Source organism: Pleurodeles waltl, chromosome 3_1 (genome assembly GCF_031143425.1).
Source record: "Pleurodeles waltl isolate 20211129_DDA chromosome 3_1, aPleWal1.hap1.20221129, whole genome shotgun sequence".
NCBI lineage: Eukaryota > Metazoa > Chordata > Amphibia > Caudata > Salamandridae > Pleurodeles > Pleurodeles waltl.
Genome location: NC_090440.1, coordinates 547,784,606 through 547,805,404, shown reverse-complemented (window position 1 = coordinate 547,805,404; position 20,799 = coordinate 547,784,606). Strand labels below are relative to the sequence as shown.

At 45.5% G+C, this 20,799-nt stretch overlaps 1 protein-coding gene across 2 annotated transcripts in view; it reads right to left on the bottom strand.

Annotated features, from left to right (window-relative positions):
* MEGF11 (multiple EGF like domains 11) overlaps positions 1–20,799 on the bottom strand; it is a 1,692,327-nt gene that overhangs the window by 622,992 nt on the left and 1,048,536 nt on the right. For both annotated transcript variants that reach the window (XM_069222897.1, XM_069222898.1), the window contains exon 9: positions 8,356–8,568. In XM_069222897.1, the coding sequence (XP_069078998.1) occupies positions 8,356–8,568 (213 nt within the window). The remainder of the gene's footprint in view (positions 1–8,355; positions 8,569–20,799) is intronic.

Below are 20,799 nucleotides of genomic sequence, written 5' to 3'. Positions count from 1 at the left end.
GCCATGGACGTAATGGTTACGTCCATGGCAGCGCCCGTGTGGCGCCATGGACGTAACCATTACGTCCTGCGCCCAGCCCTCGGGGAAAGCGCTAGCGCTCCCCCCGAGGGCCACCCCCCCACCCCCCAGGCCAGGGCTGAAAGGGGAATCCCTTCCCCTTCCACCCCGACACCCCCCCACCCCCGTGACGTCAGCGCGCTGACAATCACAGAGCCTCACCCATCTTCCAGCGCGATCGGAAGAGAAATGCTTTGCATTTCTCTTCCGATCACGTGTGGGAGGCCGGAGAGAGGCTTCAAAGGGAAGGACAGTTATTTCCTTCCCTTTGAAGTCTCTCTCTGCTGTCAAAACACCCACTAGACACCAGGGATTTTTTTTTTTTTAGGAAACTGACATAAGGGAGCGACCCCTTGGGCAAGGGTCGCTCCCGGGCGGGCTTTTTTTTTTAAGGCCTTTTTTCTGCCCCCCCCCCCCCCGGGGCAGAAACCTCTAGGCACCAGGGATATATTTTTGTTTTTTGTTTTGTTTTTGTTTACTTTTTTGTTTTAGAGGTGGGGAGCGGCCCCTTGGGCAAGGGTCGCTCCCAGGGGGGGCATTTTTTTAAAGGCCTTTTCTGCCCCCCCTGGGGGCAGAACGGCCTATTATTGGGGCAGATACCTCTAGGCACCAGGGATAATTTGTTTTGTTGTTTTGTTTTTGTTTGTTTTTTTGTTTTAGAGGTGGGGAGCGACCCCTTACGCAAGGGTCGCTCCCATAGGGGGCAAATTATATTTAGGCCATTTCTGCCCCCCTTGGGGGCAGAGTGGCCTATTTTTATGAGGCCAATCTGCCCCCAAGGGGGACAGAAACCACTAGACACCAGGGAGTTTTTTTTTTTGTTCGTGAATTTCACGTAAGGGGAGCGACCCCTTAGGCAAGGGTCGCTCCCCTGGGGGGCAAATTTATTTTAGGCCATTTCTGCCCCCCAGGGGGGCAGATCAGCCTATTTTAATTAGGCCGATCAGAAACCACTAGGCACCAGGGATCTTTTTTTTTGCGCCGTCACGCAAGGGGAGCGACCCCGTAGGCAAGGGTCTCTCCCCAGGGGTGTTGGGGGGGCACATTTATTTTAGGCCATTTCTGCCCCCCCTGGGGGCAGAAACCTCTAGGCGCCAGGGCTAATTTTTTGTGTGTTTTTTTTTGTTGTTTGTTTGTCTTTTTAGAGATGGGGAGCGACCCCTTAGGCAAGGGTCGCTCCCCTGGAGGGGCAAATTGTATTTAGGCCATTTATGCCCGCTTTGGGGGCAGATCCGCCGATTTTAGGTCAATCTGCCCCCAAGGGGGGCAGAAACCACTAGGCACCAGGGATCTTTTTTTTTGCGCCGTCACGCAAGAGGAGCGACCTTGTAGGCAAGGGTCGCTCCCCGGTGGGGGGAGGAGGGGCAAATTTATTTTAGGCCATTTCTAACCCCCCTGGGTGCAGATCGGCCTATTGTTATTAGGCGATCTGCCCCCGGGGGGGCAGAAACCTCTAGGCGCCAGGGCAAATTTTTTTTGTAGTGTTTTTTTGTTTTTTTAGAGATGGGGAGTGACCCCTTAGGCAGGGGTCGCTCCCCTGGAGGGGCAAATTGTATTTAGATCATTTCTGCCACCCTTGGGGGCAAATCGGCCAGGGATCTTTTTTTTGCGCCAATGTCACACAAGGGGAGCGACCTTGTAGGCAAGGGTCGCTCCCCGGGGAGGTGGGGGGCAAATTTATTTTAGGCCATTTCTGCCCCCCCGGGGGGGCAGAAACCTCTAGGCGCCAGGGCAAATTTTTTTTGTAGTGTTTTTTTGTTTTTTTTAGAGATGGGGAGCGACCCCTTAGGCAAGGGTCGCTCCCCTGGATGGGCTAATTGTATTTAGGCCATTTCTGCCCGTTTCAGGGGGCAGATCGGCCGATTTTAGGTCAATCTGCCCCCAACGGGGGTAGAAACCACTAGGCTCCAGGGATCTTTTTTTTTGCGCCGTCACGCAAGGGGAGCGTCCTTGTAGGCAAGGGTCGCTCCCGGGGGGGGGAGTGGGAGGGGGGGGCACATTTATTTTAGGCCATTTCTGCCCCCCCTGGGGGCAGATCGGCCTATTGTTATTAGGCGATCTGCCCCCGGGGGGCAGAAACCTCTAGGCGCCAGAGCAAATTTTTTTTTTTTTTTTGGGTTTGTTTGTTTTTTTAGAGATGGGGAGCGACCCCTTAGGCAAGGGTCGCTCCCCTGGAGGGGCAAATTGTATTTAGACCATTTCTGCCCCCCTTGGGGGCAAATCGGTCGATTTTAGGTGAATCTGCTACTGCCACTAGGCACCGGGAATCTTTTTTTTTTGCACCGTCACGCAAGGGGTGCGACCTTGTAGGCAAGGGTCGCTCCCTGGGGGGGAGGGGGGGGGGGGAATTTATTTTAGGCCATTTCTGCCCCCCCTGGGGTCGGCTGAGCTAGAGGCCAAAATCCACAGGTAGGCACTTTGCAAAAAACACCTCTGTTTTCTGTGAAAAAATGTGATGTGTCCACGTTGTACCACACAAGTGAGGTACCATTGTTATCGGGAGACTTGGGGGAATGCTGGGTGGAAGGACATTTGTGGCTCCTCTCAGATTCCAGAACTTTCTGTCACCGAAATGAGAGGAAAAAGTGTTTTTTTGGCCATATTTGAGGTTTGCAAAGGATTCTGGGTAACAGAACCTGATCAAAGCCCCACAAGTCACCCCATCTTAGATTCCCCTAGGTGTCTAGTTTTCATAAATGTGCTGGTTTGCTAGGTTTCCCTAGGTACCGGCTGAGCTAGAGGCCAAAATCCACAGGTAGGCACTGTTTTCTGTGAAAAAATGTGATGTGTCCATGTTGTGTTTTGGGCCATTTCCTTTCGTGGGCGCTAGGCCTACCCACACAAGTGAGGTACCATTTTTATCGGGAGACTTGGGGGAACGCTGGGTGGAAGGAAATTTGTGGCTCCTCTCAGATTCCAGAACTTTCTGTCACCGAAATGTGAGGAAAATGTGTTTTTTTAACCAAATTTTGAGGTTTGCAAAGGATTCTGGGTAACAGAACCTGGTCAGAGCCCCACAAGTCACCCCATCTTGGATTCCCCTAGGTCTCTAGTTTTCAGAAATGCACAGGTTTGGTAGGTAGGTTTCCCTAGGTGCCGGCTGAGCAAGGGGCCAAAATCTACAGGTAGGCACTTTGCAAAAAACACCTCTGTTTTCTGTAAAAAAAAAATGGGATGTGTCCACGTTGTGTTTTGGGCCATTTCCTTTCGTGGGCGCTAGGCCTACCCACACAAGTGAGGTACCATTTTCATCGGGAGACTTGGGGGAACGCTGGGTGGAAGGAAATTTGTGGCTCCTCTCAGATTCCAGAACTTTCTGTCACCGAAATGTGAGGAAAATGTGTTTTTTTAGCCAAATATTGAGGTTTGCAAAGGATTCTGGGTAACAGAACCTGGTCAGAGCCCCACAGGTCACCCCATCTTGGATTCCCCTAGGTCTCTAGTTTTCAAAAATGCACAGGCTTGGTAGGTTTTGCTAGGTGCCGGCTGAGCTAGGGGCCAAAATCTACAGGTAGGCACTTTGCAAAAAACACCTCTGTTTTCTGTAAAAAAAAAGTGGGATGTGTCCATGTTGTGTTTTGGGCCATTTCCTTTCGTGGGCGCTAGGCCTACCCACACAAGTGAGGTACCATTTTTATCGGGAGATTTGGGGGAACGCTGGGTGGAAGGAAATTTGTGGCTCCTCTCAGATTCCAGAACTTTCTGTCACTGAAATGTGAGGAAAATGTGTTTTTAGCCAAATTTTGAGGTTTGCAAAGGATTCTGGGTAACAGAACCTGGTCAGAGCCCCACAAGTCACCCCATCTTGGATTCCCCTAGGTCTCTAGTTTTAAAAAATGCACAGGTTTGGTAGGTAGGTTTCCCTAGGTGCCGGCTGAGCAAGGGGCCAAAATTTACAGGTAGGCACTTTGCAAAAAACACCTCTATTTTCTGTAAAAAAAATGGGATGTGTCCATGTTGTGTTTTGGGCCATTTCCTTTCGTGGGCACTAGGCCTACCCACACAAGTGAGGTACCATTTTCATCGGGAGACTTGGGGGAACGCTGGGTGGAAGGAAATTTGTGGCTCCTCTCAGATTCCAGAACTTTCTGTCACCGAAATATGAGGAAAATGTGTTTTTTTGGGCAAATTTTGAGGTTTGCAAAGGATTCTGAGTAACAGAACCTGGTCAGAGCCCCACAAGTCACCCCATCTTGGATTCCCCTAGGTCTCTAGTTTTTTAAAAATGCACAGGTTTGGTAGGTTTCGCTAGGTGCCGGCTGAGCAAGGGGCCAAAATCTACAGGTAGGCACTTTGCAAAAAACACCTCTGTTTTCTGTAAAAAAAAATGGGATGTGTCCACGTTATGTTTTGGGCCATTTCCTTTCGTGGGCGCTAGGCCTACCCACACAAGTGAGTTACCATTTTTATCGGGAGACTTGGGGGAACGCTGGGTGGAAGGAAATTTGTGGCTCCTCTCAGATTCCAGAACTTTCTGTCACCGAAATGTGAGGAAAATTTGTTTTTTTAGCCAAATTTTGAGGTTTGCAAAGGATTCTGGGTAACAGAACCTGGTCAGAGCCTCACAAGTCACCCCTTCTTGGATTCCCCTAGGTCTCTAGTTTTCAAAAATGAACAGGTTTGGTAGGTTTTCTAGGTGCCGGCTGAGCTAGAGGCCAAAATCCACAGCTAGGCACTTTGCAAAAAACACCTCTGTTTTCTGTTAAAAAATGGGATGTGTCCACGTTGTGTTTTGGGGCATTTCCTGTAGCGGGCGCTAGGCCTACCCACACAAGTGAGGTATCATTTTTATCGGGAGACTTGGGGGAACATAGAATAGCAAAACAAGTGCTATTGCCCCTTGTCTTTCTCTACATTTTTTCCTTCCAAATATAAGAGAGTGTGTAAAAAAGACGTCTATTTGAGAAATGCCCTGTAATTCACATACTAGTATGGGCACCCCGGAATTCAGAGATGTGCAAATAACCACTGCTCCTCAACACCTTATCTTGTGCCCATTTTGGAAATACAAAGGTTTTCTTGATAGCTATTTTTTACTCTTTATATTTCAGCAAATGAATTGCTGTATACCTGGTATAGAATGAAAACTCACTGCAGGGTGCAGGTCATTTATTGGCTCTGGGTACCTAGAGTTCTTGATGAACCTACAAGCCCTATATATCCTTGCAACCAGAAGAGTCCTACAGACGTAACAGTATATTGCTTTCAAAAATCTGACATTGCAGGAAAAAGTTACAGAGTAAAACGTAGAGAAAAATTGCAGATTTTTTCACCTCAATTTCAATAGTTTTTGTTTTCAGTTGTTATTTTCTGTAGGAAACCCTTGTAGGATCTACACAAATTACCCCTTGCTGAATTCAGAATTTTGTCTACTTTTCAGAAATGTTTCGGTTTCTGGGATCCAGCATTGGTTTCACACCCATTTCTGTCACTGACTGGAAGGAGGCTGAAAGCACAAAAAATCCTAAAAATGGGGTATGTCCCAGTAAAATGTCAAAATATTGTTTATAAATTGGGTTTTCTGATTCAAGTCTGCCTGTTCCTGAAAGCTGGGAAGCTGGTGATTTTAGCACTACAAAGCCTTTGTTGATGCCATTTTCAGGGAAAAAACCACAAGCCTTCTTCTGCAGCCCCTTTTTCCAATTTGTTTGAAAAAAACGAAATTTTCACTGTATTTTGGCTAATTTCTTGGCCTCCTGCTGGGGAACCTACAAAGTCTGGGTACCTCTAGAATCCCTAGGATGTTGGAAAAAAGGACGCAAATTTGGTGTGGTTAGCTTATGTGGACAAAAAGTTATGAGGGCCTAAGCGCAAACTGCCCCAAATAGCCAAAAAAAGGCTTGGCACCTGAGGGGTCAAAGGCCTGGCAGCGAAGGGGTTAATAAAGACACATCGTGTCTCAGATCAAGGCTTTTCAGGCACGGGAGAGAAAACTGAAGTGCACCTTTCATGCATGTTATCTTCAATATACATACCGCACCATGATATCCCTTTGATTCTATGTTGAACTTCAACACAATTCCAGCATTTCAGTAAAACTACACAGCACTCCTCTCTGTAATGTCTTGATCCTTAATCCTTCTCCTACCCTGCTTGGAGACAGAGGCTAGACCAACAGCATGAATCACTGCTGCTTCAATGACTGCCTGCCTGCCACTGCCTCCACTAGCCATAGATTTCTGCTGTGCTCTAACAGCCATGTGGCCCTAGTTTATCTGTGACACATCCAGGAAGTCCCGCTCCTTAGTCAAAAGTCCATAACAAGACTTAGATATTGGCCTACAAAAACCCACATGGACATTCATCCAGCCAGGAGGTTGCTTCTAAAGAATTCATAAACTTGTTGACATAATCCAGATGAAGGAAAAATCCCTCTGGTTTTGCAACGACATTGTTCAGGGTCTGTTTTCAAGCAGTCACCAATACCCAGTGAAATGTTGGTGCCTGGATCGCTGGAGGGGGCTGAGCAGGGACCCTTACTGGATCTGAAGGACCCTTGCTTTCGCTCTTGATTCTCAATGAGTAATGTGATGGAGCAGCCAATGCCCTTCTAGAAGAGTGATATGGGGTTACGAAATGACAATAACACAACACAGGATAATAATAATCAATGTTCATTCAGCGATTTTAGTGCACGACCTTCAATGAAGCAGGGAAATGTGTACAGAAACAAGGCTGACTATAACTGGTGTATGCAAATAATCACAGCCGCTTTCTTGTTGAGAGAATATAAGTGAGATGCTCACAATCTTCAGAGCAGGACTGACAGTGATAAACGGCAATACCATGGGGCACTATGGCCAGTGCGGGTCATTGACCAGGGTTTGCGGATTTCTGCAGATTCTGAGGCTCAAGTTCAGTCTCTCACTCAGTCCTAAATGAATGACAATGTAATGCCAGAGAGATGCATCCGTCACAGGGATGGTTTTGCGGCTGGTCTCTATGATCTTGGAGACTCATGGAGTGATTCATACTAGGTTGGGGTAATAATTCAGTTCGATGAAGTAAGGGCACAAACTCGTCTTTGGGGCATGACTGTGGAGTCAATGAGGGGAACAGCTCAGCAGCCAAGGCTCATAGAGGCACGCCTGGCATCGTACAGTCCCACCCACAAAGCACACAGTTTCACAGAGAGGGCAAGAAGGGAGGAGAGGAGATTTTGACCTCTCCTGCTGACAAGTTATGAATCTACACACTAATGATCGAGCTGGTTCGAACTGGTAAATACATATTTCTGGGGTCCTAAAGCCACAGTAGGGGACGTGATTTGGGTTCATATAGCCTATCTCCTGTATTCAGGACACTGGGGATAGTTACACAGATGTTGCAGGCCAGGGGAGGTTCTGAGACCAGCATTAACTCTTAGATTCCTTTTGGGGATACAAACTCTACCCAATATACAAAGACGCCCTCTCTACCAGGTTCCACTAGGTAGCAGACACTGCATATGTTTGTTAAAAGAAGGAGAGATGCTAGCACTGGTTAACATAATGGATTTTAAACAGACAGATAACAGATTTCCTCACACTGAAGTCGGAAAGATATGCGCACCCCTGTCAATACCTGTGCCACCAGTCACAGGTTAACAGTACTGGTATTGGGTACAGAAACCTACCCACCTCTTCCTTTAACCACTGCAAGGCCTAGTACCCTGTCAGTGAGCAGCAATCATCAAACATGATGGAGCTCCATCCAGCAGGCCCTGATACTGGCTGCTGGCAGGGAAAACAAAACGCAGGGCACCATGTAGTTTCCAGATGATGGCGTTCATCAAATCCACAAACATGCAAGGAAGCATCTAAGAGGACAGAGCACAGGGTAAGTCATGTTCTCTTAAAAGACCTTACAGAGTTCTGTTCACCGATGCCCCCAAAGTAGAGCACACTGGTGAGTGTCTATCCTTTCTGGTATTCTGGCTGTAGACATGGTTCCTCTGTCACTTTACTCTGGGGATATGCTTGCCCACTCACGAATAACCCAGCCTGAGGCGTCCAGTATCTGTGCATATTTTTGTAATGAGATTCAAGCCAGGGACTCTCACATGCTTAGAAGAATTATGCAATGTGCTGAATTTTGGAATTAAAACATCTTGTTAACACGTTTTCTTGCTCAGTGACATTCACGACCTGAACATTGGTGAAAGTGGATGCCCATGACGCGATGCTGAGCCAGCACTTACCATTGGGCAGGAGTGGCAGGTTAATAGTTGCATGGGTTGAATGATGCAAGTGCCCTTTTATCAATTATTTTCTTCTGGTACCCTGTCATAAGCAACTCTATGCCACATTTGTCACATACCTAAGCGTGTTACTGGGGTCGCAGGGGCACACTTTGTCACATTTCTGGCCGTAGTAGCCAGGGGCACAGATCCGCTCCTGGCACAGGATGCCTTTGAATCCAGGGTCGCACAGGCAGGCACCATTGATGTGGTAGCACTTGGCCCCGTTCTGACAGTCACACTTCTCCAAACACTGGAAGCCATAGGTGCCAATGGGGCACTCCTCCTGGCACCTGCAAAGGAGTGGGTACAAGTGATGAGCATCCACGTAACATTCTGTAACAGGGCATCAGAAAAAATGGAGCATAATTACATCTATTACTTTCTCCTGGGAGTCGCAAAGGTACACACTGATCTGCGGGAAACACAATGCACCCTGATGTCTTTACCACTATTTCTATTTTTAATGGATTTCTAAAACACAGTATTTATAAGGTGCAAGTTACAAATGTATACATTTTGCCATTAATTAAACATTGGTGTAGAAGTAGCTTTTACCAATCTGCTATATAATGCAAACAACCAGGGCTGAATAGCTTTTCGTTTTTTCCAATTTATTGACCAACAATACAGGGCACACCACATATCATAAAACTAAATGGAATAAACAGTTTTAGAACAAACCTTCATTATATTGACAGAAAGACATGAACATCCTTAAATCTGCCTTACGTATGTTAATGGCCAGATTCAAGAAAACGGGGCCACATTTTTAAAACTGGAAAAATGGCTCTTGCATATGTGGGACTGCTTTTCAGAACTTGCAGGTCATGATTAATGATATTCCAAACTGAAATCTCTAAACATTTTCTTAGATTCGCCATATAACTCAAACGGTTATAATACTATAAAGTAACTTCATCTCAAAGCATCTAGTAATCTCAGTATATGATCAGCCTTCATTCATGAATTAAAATGATCAACCTTTCACACACCATTCGTACAATGATACAGAGTTAGCCTATAATTCCCTTAGTCGTTTAATTTAAAAAAAAGTAACCATCATTTATAGTTTTAATAGACCAACACAAGTGCTTGCTTTCTTGCTATGCTGCGTGCCCTAAACCCCCTTTTGTGGTTTTGTCGTACAGCGTTTCAATGTTCTGCCATCCAGGTTAAGGGAAATTCATAGAATATGTGCTAGAATTAGGGTATCACTTAAGACCTTAATGCTGCTTCAGATCTGAAAACCAGTGGCATCTTAGAGTGGTGGAGTATACACTGTTCCTTTATGAAACATAAATCTTACACATTGGACTATGTGACCCCCTGAGATGTCTGTCAAGTAGACCCACTCCTCCCTAATTTACCCATAATTGAAGGTGTTGGTTAATGAGTTTCATTAATTTCTCCTGAACAGAAATATTTGGGGTTCAATACTGTATTCCCTCATGTAACATTCCAGACAGCCTTTTTTCCATACTGGCAACCAACTAACAGCAATTTAAAATTGTTGCACTTAATTATGCTGTTGAATCTTGCCCAGCTTCCAAAATCCAACTCTGAGTCCCAGATCATCAGCTTTCACATGTTGTATTCTTTTCAAGTAAGATCAAGTTGATTTCTATTCTTTTAATTCATCATTTTTTACAAATTCAGGTAATAACCCTAAATGGGACAATGGTAGGTTAAGGTTTGACTGACAATATTTAACCATTACTGACCACAATGTATTCTAGTATCTTCCTCCTCTTGAAACAAGGTGTTATTTACAGAGTAAATCAGTTTCTTTCCTTTAGGTTCCAATGCTTTGACATAATCACTATGTTTGATAACTGTGCGGATTTTTGTTAGCACAAATTGAAAAGGTTACCTCCTTAAACTAACTGTAGTTTGAGCACAATATTTGGAAATGTGTGCGTTTGTAAGCAGTTGTAACATATGACATCCAATTAACCAAAGTTTGAAAGATCTAATAACATGCATATAATTATAAAGCTTTTTGCCAAAACAATATATTTTATATTTCCACCTTTGTGAGGATGGCTAATCTGTGTTGTATTCCCTATACACCTCAAACATTCTTAAACGGCCATTGTTGGACATGGCCCTTTTTAGGGGATTTCCCAGAAACATTTTGCATTTGCCTCCCTTTTTTTGCTGATTCTCTTTGTGTGGCTTGAGCACACTGGGCACGTTCCCAGTGGACTGCAGTGGGAAAGTGCATGCACCCTTCCTACACATGCCAGAAAGGGACGTTTACATGATTGATTCAGTTGCTGTACTCAGAGGTGCCATGCAAATAGGTACACGACATACCCAGGGTGAGTATGGCCCTTGCCACTAGTGGGATGTTGCACTGAGTGTGCAACCCATCAGAAAAGCCTGTCAAGCATGTATCCAGCATGACAATTCAGGCCTGTAGGGGAGTAGGTGCGCTTTTGCTTAGTTTGGCACTTCTAACTCCATAGCCTAGAGCCCTCCCTGAAGGGCAAAGCAGGTGGTAGACAAAAGGCTGGGCAGGTACACAAGGGCATCCCATGTCCTAGTAGTGAAGAAATCCCATGAGGGTTTTCCCTATCCAGGAGATCGACTATTCCCATAGGTTTTGCTGATTTTTTAATCCAATGACCTTAGGGCCCTGGGCACTTAACCACTGTAAGTACAGTGTGAAAGTGCACGAGCCCTTCCTACCTGTGTTAGGAAGTGGCACTGGCCAGTGTGTGTGCGCCTGCCCACTGGTGTTTCAAATATATGCTGAGCCTGCCATTGAAGGCCTATGTGTGCACACTTGCACCTATGGTGTTCTTAAACACGAGTCCAGCCTGCCATAGCAGGCCTATGTGTGTGCACCTGCACCTACGGTGTTCTTAAACATGTGTCCAGCCTGTCATAGCAGGCCTGTGTGTGCGCACTTGCACCCATGGTATTCTTAAACCTGAGTTCAGCCTATCATAGCAGGCCTGTGTGTGCACACTTGCAGCTATGGTGCTCTAAAATATATGTCCAGCCTGTCATAGCAGGCCTGGGTGTGTGCACTTGCACCTATGGTGTTTCTAAACATGTGTCCGGCCTGTCCAAGCAGGCCTGTGTGTCCGCATTTGCACCTATAGTGTTCTTAAACCTGTGTCCAGCCTGCCATTGCTGGCTTGTATGTGTGCAAGGCCATGTATGCCCAGGGAGTGAAGAATACCCACATGTGTTTTCACTACCTATGAGGGTTGCTCTGCCCATAGGTTAACATAGGGAAAGCTACCATTAGTCCTAGCTGCAACAGTAGATTGCAGTGGTGCAGCTTCATAATGTTTCCTATCATTGGATTTGTCCTGACAAACCCGTCTTGTGGTAAAGGTGGTTTTTTTAATAATAATTTAGAAATACCACTTTTAGAAAGTGTGCATTTTTATGCTCTGAAACGCTTTGTGTGCCTGTCCACCAACCTCCAGTGTGGACTCTGTCCACACTGGAGGTTGGGGGAGCACATCTGTGCATTCCCCAGTGACAGCTATAAACCCTAGGTATGCATCTGGAAACACCAGACCTCTGCCATTTGAGGGCCTGGCTGGAAAGATTGGAGGGATAAGCTTTGACACTTGGCATCTGGAAGCCAGATCATGGCCCCACTAAAGATTAAGATCTGCAATCTATGGCCCCATGGCAGACAGAACTGAAATTTATGGAAGACATCTGTGGTTCAAAGGGGAACCCTTTGAACCATCCCCAACTTCTGAGGCACACTACAGTTTAACTACTGGTGCCACACTGCAGCAAAGTAGAGATACACTAGTGGGGACACAGGACCAGCGATACTGGACTACGTGGTGCACATTGCCAGAGAAATCTGTTGTGCACAAGGAGTAATTACTGTCCTTGAAAGAGACCTCATGCCCTTCTGAATCATGGCTGGCCTAGGCTGAGTGCCTGCTGCTGTGTGGCACCCCTAAGTGTGCTCTTCAAGGACCTCCCGCATGGGACCCACATCTTCTACCTGTGACACCTAGAGAGCTGCGCCTACTTAAGTGCCCACATCATCTGCTGGATCCCACCTGGCAGCAGGGGTGTGAGCGTGCAACCAAATATTGTGCCTGGAGACCAGATTGCCTGGTGCGGAGCCCCAAAGGAATGGCCTGCATTGATGGAGTGTGGCCCTGCATCATGGGGCCTCAACACGCATAAGCGTCTTGTTGGTGGTGAGCACATTCACCATTTGCTCAACCCCGCATGGCCCGCTTCACCGATCGTGCAGCATTTCTCTCAAGGGATATGCCGACTGCATGCTCATTGTGTGTGGTGTCCAGGTTGCAACCATCTGAGGTGGGGGTGTACCCATAGCAGTCCAGCATTCTACCTTATGTGGCACTGATGAACTTGTGCCTGTGTGTGTGAATGGAATGGTATGGTGTGACTCAAGCCACTGTGCACCAGACGTTGTGCCTCATTTCCAGGGAGGTACGGAATTGGTCACTTTTGAATTGTGTGACGGAGTTGTGTGGTGTGACTCAAATCACCACGCACCAGATGTTGTGCCTCATTTCCCAGGAGGTGCTGAATTTGCTGCTCTGCTCTGTGAGTGATCAGAACTGTCTGTTACGACTCCTACCATCGCGCACCCGACACTGTGTCTCATTTCCAGGGAGCCGTGGAAGAGTGCCCAAATTGACAGGGTGCGACTTTATTTAATGTGTGTCCTCTCATTGATTGCTCCTTTTGATACCCTCAGTGTGGCAGACCAACCGCCATCTCTTCACCCGGCCCGACAATTCCTTGTTACCAGGTCACATTGACTGAATGCCCCCTGGGTGGTGAGAGTAAGTGAATGGGCTACAGAACGCTTCTGAGAGCAATCGGAAGCAGGTCCCAAGATGTGGTAATCCCCTTTGTGCCCCGCAGAACTAGACAAGTGCCTGAAGGCACGGTGGAGCAATGGGGGGAGGACAGTAAGGTTTCCTTCAACTCCAATCCTTGAAGGGTGGGTAGTCAGGTTTGGCTCTAGTGTGCAGGAGGGTTTTGGGCGACAGGGTCTGTGAGTACAATATCTACTGACCTGACGGATATCAGTGCACCGATTTAGGGTGCTGTGTGTGCATATGTGTGAGTGCATGCCATACGAACCTGCCTGATATCTGTAGCACCGGGTATCGGTGCTGAGTGAGTGCATGGGAGTGACTGCCTCTGATTAACAACACTGCATGTGGGTGTTGTCCTACATGTTGATTCTTGCCAAGAGTGTATTACGTTTCACAATGGTTTTACTCGTGGGGCCCCCGACCCACAAGGCTATTTAAAAGTGTCATAATTACCTATGTGTATACATTACCATTATCATTGTGAACTGGGGTGTAACCTATAACTTTGTGGGATTGAATTTGAATAATTGCTCATGTGGGTCTTGTGCTGACAACGTTTTGCACCACATGAGTATGCTGGGGATAAAGCAGGATCATTCTCAAACTGTACATATTACTGATGTCATTTTAACTTGGTTCGACCTAGTACTGCTAATGGTATTTCCAAATGTGAATTATGCCCAGAGATACATGATTTTCATGTTGTGCTAACTAATGTGCATTGAATGCAAACTTTATTTACATATACCTCATGTGAAGTCTCTTTTGTGATGCTCAGTGTATTTGTGGTGTGAGAGTGCTGTGCCAATGCTTTACACATTGCCCCTGTGATACGCCTGAGTAATCAGTGCCAAGCGACCCAAGGGTGAGCGCAGTTTATATACTGAGTGGAATCTCCCACCCCTGACGGGAGTGGTAGCTTCTGCCTCGCTAGGGCCTTGCCTCAGCCAACCAAAGCATGCCGCCTCCAACAGCCATTAAGCTCTCTATTAAAAACTGCAATGTTTTTATTTTTAACAAAGTAGGCAGTGATTAGGATCATGTATCCAACCAAAGAAACCACTCTAATAGTCATGCATGATTTCAGCGACTTTTAGTGTGTAGCTGATGGATAGTCTTACTAGTCGAGGATGTCTTTATGTATTTGTAAAGCGCATAGCTACCCTAAGGCATACCAGCGCTAGGTAGGGGAGAGCAGGTTATACAGCGGTGCAAACTGAAATGATGATTCCCAGGTTATTGTGGGAATAGCCTGGCTTTGACCATTTTCCTGAACCTTGGTTCTTTGTCCAAATGTCAAAGCTCCGGAGGCAGTGAGTTCCAGAGTTTGGGAACCAGATACACAAAATATTTTCCTCCCCATCTGCCCCTCCAAATCTTTGGAAGGGTCAGTATATGGCCCTGAGTGGATCGAAGCAATCTGGTTGGACGACATGGGGAGATGAGATCTCTGATCTTCGGATGGCCCTTATTCTTCATTGCTCTATGAGCCAAACATACTGATTTAAATTTGATTCTGGCATCTATTGGTAGCCAGGGTAACATTCTCATGGCTTCTTTCACTGATTTCCCTCTGCGAATATTGAGGAGGATTCTGGTGGCTGCCTTTTGGGCTATCTGTAGGGGTTTTTGTCACATATTAAGGTAACCAGAGATAGAGGGAATTGCTATAGTCCAAGTGGGATAACACCAGGGATTGGATCACAATTCTTCTGAAAACCTCTGGAATGAGATCCAGGATCTTATGAATGGTCCTGTATAGTCCAAAACAAGTGGCAACAGGTTGTTTTCCTTGAACATCTATGACTAGAGCCTTGTCTACCCATATTCCCAGATTCTTGACAAGAGAGTTGGGGATCGGAGGAGTCCCCAAGCAGTCTGGCCAACCAACCCCTGGAGACAGAACTGAATAGTTCCCTAAGATCATTAGCTCTGTTTTGTCACCATTCAGTTTTAGGCGGCAGCTGGCCATCCAACAGGCCACTTTTTCAAGGCTTGGGGCAAGTTGATGAATATCTGACTCCCGGTAATCAGTGAGAGAGACCAAAAGTTGTGTGTCATCAGCATAAGATAAAATGACAGCCCAAACTCCTGGACAATATCTGCCAGAGGGAGTAGGTAGATATTAAAAAGTATGGGACTGAGAGCCGAGCTTTGTGGTACCCCGCATATAGCGGGCAAAGTATCTGAAAGACAAGAATCTTCCATTATTTGGAAGGTTCTATTCTTTATGAAAGAGTTCAGCCAGTCCAGTACCTTATCTTGCATTCCCATCTCTTTCAGTCTATCAATTAGTATTGAATGATCTACGGTGTCAAAGGCAGCACTGAAATCTAATTATAGAAGTGCACCTGCACCTGCCTGATCAAGAATATGTTTTAGCTCCTCTGTGACCATTAGAAGAGCTGACTCCAAACTATGTTGTGCTCGGAACCCCATTTGAGTGGGGTGTAGGTAATGGTTGTCTACAAGAAGGCTCAACAGTGTTTGATTCACATGTTTCTCAAGAAGCTTCGCCATAGCGGGCAGCAAGAGATTGGTTGAAAATTGGTCAGGATGGATGGATCTAAATGTGGTTTCTTCAACGGGGGCCTGATCACTGCATTCTTCAACTTATTAGGGACTACCCCTGAATCAAGAGAGATATTTAATACCTCGATAATGGTTGGCAGCACCACTTCCACTCCTTTAGCCAGAATATGTGGTGGGGCTGGATCTAAGGGTGAACCTGATTTAACCTTATTGAGGCAAGCAGATAGCTTCTCTTCATTGACCCTTGGAAAGGATGTCAACAAAGCTGAGGCCGCAGCCCTTGGGAGGTTGGGATTTAGTGAAGAGAATAAGGCTGGATTGTCTGAGATGGAATCATAGATGGCCGTAACGTTTTGCTTGAAAAAAGCTGCTATTTGATCGCAACATGTCTCAGAAGACTGGGAAAGAGGGCCACCTAGGTCAGAGTTAATAAGGGATTTTACAATCTTAAATAATTCCTTTGGGGAATTCAAAGCTAGTCTGATTTTCTCCTCATAGTAAGTAGCTTGGGCCTTTTTAATTTCACTATGATAATGCCTAAAGGCAGGTCTATACCCATTTTCCAATTGTGGGTCATAGGTTTTCCTCCACACCCTCTCAAGGTGCTTACAGCTTTCCCTCAGAGAAGCAAGATGGTCGTTCAACCATGGAGCAGATTTAGAATTTGTTTTGCCTGTTCTCTCAGAAAAAAGGGATATGTTCATCTAGACCATGGATACTCAAAGTACGGCCCGCGGGCCTCATGTGGCCCCTCTGACCTTTACATGCGGCACTTCGAGCAACAGGAACACTGGGCAGCTGTTTGCTCAACTCTGCACCAACAATAAAAATATGAAATACACGCACAATCATTTATTTAAAGCTCAATTGGTCTGAAAGAAAGGAAGTAACTAGAGACTCCTGCACTTCAATTTAGAAAAGCGTTCATTTTTAAAGACATCTTGCAACACAAGTGTAAAGCTAAGACAGCCTCTTCAAAATTAAAAAAGTGTATTTAGTTAACATACAGAACCTTTTCGCCTTGATACAATTTATTTTATCAGTGCATTGAGATGTATCCATTTAAAATTGATAGTTTTCAAACATAAATTTGGAAACATAAATTTGGAATCATTAATTATTTCCCTAACCCTGAGAACATCACCAATAGTAAATTAAAGAGACAAGTCACTTGGTATGTGCGCTTTATGGGTGGCCTGGGTTCCTATCATTACAACATTACACTTTAATAAATCAAACATAGAAGCAGGTTTTGTGCAGCACACCATGAATCATGTATTTCGAGGTGATCTTAAATGTGATAATGCAGAAAAAGGAGGGAAAGTGAGACTAAACAATTGTTTAGGATCACACAATTTGGAAAAGTGGGTAAGCCGGGATTAGTTCCAGGTTTTCTGATTTCCCATTGTTTATTTCAGCCACTAGATGTATATAATTTGCTTCTCCTACACCTACCTTGCCGCCAATCCCCCCAGCCACCCCACCCGACCGCCACTGCCCTGGCATCAATGCGGCCTCCAGGCACGTCACAGACCAAACTTTTTGGCCCCTGGGAAAATGTTTGCGAGTACCCATGATCTAGAGCCTGTGCTATCCACTTTTCCCAGCAATCATAGACAACATCTGTGTTATCTCCAAAATTAGGGAGTGAGTTTTGGAGGGTAACCATCCAATCAGAGAGTGAGAGCATGGCCCATCTACGCACTAAATTCGAAGAAAATTAGCTGCATTTTTAACCTCCTGACTCTTCACTTTACTGTTTCCCTGGTCATTCCAAACCTGAGCATGATTTACATCCAAGAGTAACTAATTTATCTTTACACAAAACACCTTCACCATAGTGCTCATCGGCAAGCAAAATGCTATCTGCATATTCCAAAGCCTACATTAGATCTGTACTAACAAGTCTCAATAAAGATTGATGAAATGATAGTGAAGTTGCACCTCAAGTTACATGTTTAATTACCTAAAGAAAAGAAGGTGACAATAAGAAATATAAGAAATAATCAAACTTAAAAGGCTATTTGGTGCCCCTGGAAAGAATAAAGAAGGTGTATCTCCTTGTGATACAGACCCCAGAAGATCAATCCGATCTAGTTCATTTAATGCTCTTAAAACCCTATCAATTCAAATTCATAACAAACCGAGAACCTGATTAACAGAAGGTTAAAAATCTACATGTCTGTAGACTTATGACTTTAGGGAATTCACAGGTAGCCCGATTCACGAAGCCAGGTCAAAGCCATTTGTGCATGTATGTTTTGGCTGACACCTGTAAATTGCTGTTATACATTTACTAGTGTGAGATATTGACAAATATCAGTAAATCAAATTACTCATGCACAATATTAACCAACAATGGTGTCAAGTTCGGTGTGAGCAACCTCCATACCAGGGAGGGGATGCCCTGGTACAAACTTATAAGCATGTGGGTATTCAGAAAATGTTTTTTCAAGGGCAGGAGTTAATCTATTTCAGGGATGAGAAAAGAAAGGGGACAACACACCAAAACGTGGCAAGATAAAGGCGGGAGTGGTCTCTGTGCAAGGAAAAATATTTTCCCAGAGGATAAAAAACAGGAAAACATGCCCTGGTATAAATGTGATGGCATTTTTCCTGCATAGTCGCAAATGCTAATTCACAAATGTTTTCCACAAGTGCGCATAGAAACCTGCAAATGATTCCGTTTTCCGGGCTTGCTCTGGAATCCTTTGTGTGAAAATGTACAGCTTTTTTAATGATTCAGACCAAAGCGTTTCAGGCATTGAACTTACATGCACGAATACCTGTGAATTGGGAACAGAATGTTAAAAGCCTATTTCTTTGAATAAAAGCTATCATTGCCCGATGAAGAAACAATGAAGTATTATCTCTATTTAGAGCACTGCTGGAGTACGGGGACAGGCATCTGCCTGATCACACAGATTTATACTTGCAGGCAGCCACTTTGAAAGAGACCAACATTAAACTTCTTTAAACACCTCCGTGCCACGAATTGGTGTGTTGTATTCCCACAGAACAGCGAGGCACAAGTCATTTATTGAACTATTTGAGAAGCTGCTCACGTTCAAGCGCTGCCTGACTTTCATTGCTCCTGCTAAAATTTAGCCCAGCTGGATTTTCATTCCTGTATCCATAAATAAACTTGCAAAACACCTCTCATAGTAATTACTGTAAGTGTCCCAGAGAAATTATTGTGGTGCCTCTGCAGCCAGTTCTGCTTCCTGTGATTCAGTCAAGGATGGTGCGTGCAGCTTGACTGGAGCTAAAGACCGGGTACAGATCAGAGGGAATACAGATTTGTTGATGTGCACACAAAGTTAAGGTGGTCCAATGGTGCACGGAAGTTAAGAATATTGCTTGAAGGCTCCTTGTAGGAAAAAGGATCAAGTGTCATTTTGAGTGGTGGGCGAGTCTGTTCCTTTCCTGATCCGTTACTAGGCAGTGGGCTTTAAAATATTGTGCAGTTATTTCTTCCGGGTTTCCCCTATTCCTGCTCTGTTCTCCTGCAGGCCTCCCTTTGGCCATGAGCCATGTTCCCTCCCCCGGTCTCTCTTCATCCAGGAAACATTTAAAGAGTCTGTAAGGAAATGTTGCCCATATGTCATGTGACCAGCAATCCTGGTACGCCCCGCACCTGGGTCTCCTGCCCGTTGCATCACCAAAGGACTATTTACACCTGATTCGGATAGAGAGAAAATAGAGTGGAGTTTCCTGACTGATCCTGCGGCTACTGCTATGAGAGTTCCCCAAACATTTAGTAAACGTTTGGATCAACTTTCTCTTCACCTTACCCCTCCCAAGTGAGGTAGAGTTTTTACAGGCACAGGGCTCCACTTGAGGAGGTTGTGTATTTGGGTTTAGATTTGGTCTCCATTAGCACTTCCAGACAGTGACTCATAGGGCTCCCGTTGAACCATGGCCACCAGATTGTTACAGTTAGGGTTCCAATTGAACCCGAGTCACCTGACTGTTTGGGTTTGGGCTCCCATTGGACCCAGGTCACCTGACCTCTAGGGATTTCTCTCCTACTTAAACAGAACCTTTATTGCAATCAGCAAAAAGGCTGATTTGATGGGACGAGATGTTCAGGGCATTTCGTGTTAGGGCTTAGAAAGAGCCTAGGGCCTGAAACTCAGTTTCTCCTACAGACCTCCATATAAGCAACCACTCACCACTGCAGGGAACAGGAGTAGGCAACTAGGACTCTTACATGCAAACCTCATACAAATTCAAAGGGTGAGGAAAGGTATTACTGGATCGGGGAATTATTATACCAGGTGCAGCCCACTGATTGGCTTAAAAAGATTATTACTCTTGACTGCAGCCCATCTACTGGGCTCTAGAGGGTTATAACTCAAGATGCAGCTCGCCAATAGATCAACTAGGTTGACAGCCACCCACAAGAGTTCAACCAACCTCCAATCCCATAAGGAGAAAACTGTCACCCAAAGACTCCATCTTGCTATCCATACAGCATCAACACCAAGTTAACCCACCCATACCTCCACAGAATGTTGGTAGTCCCCTCTCAATATTATAACCACTGTCTTACATCGACCTGAAGTCCTCAGACCAGAAATGAGGCCACCAATCAAGCTACAACCGCAACAAACTCAACCACATTCAGTACATCCACTCAACATATCTAAGCACAACCCATCCACAAGAATTGCTCCATCGGAATAGTTCACATCAAAAATGTCGAAGTTCAGGATTCGGGGAAGGCACAAGTACATGATCACTAGATTACCAGGTTGCACCTTCCACCCAGTCCCTCCTCACACCTTTCAACCCACGGTGTAGCTCTACTACTGCTCCATGGCCACTTCTCACACACAGCTGCTATAACTATACCCATCTCTCTAACTCCGGAGTCCCCTAATCAACAAACCTGCTCTCCAGTTCTATGTCAGGCCACCGCCAGTGAAACCCCTATTGACCCCTACCCATAACTCCATACCTTGCTTCCTTCCGTTTAGAACTACTCCATAAGACCGCCCTCCAATCTCACCTCCACATCTTAAAAGCTATCCTTCACATACCTGTGCAGGGAAAGTACACAAAAAAAGTGTTTGGAATAGGATTCTTCCCACTGAGCTAAAAAACACTTACATTAGACCACCTCCCAGGAAGATGATGGGT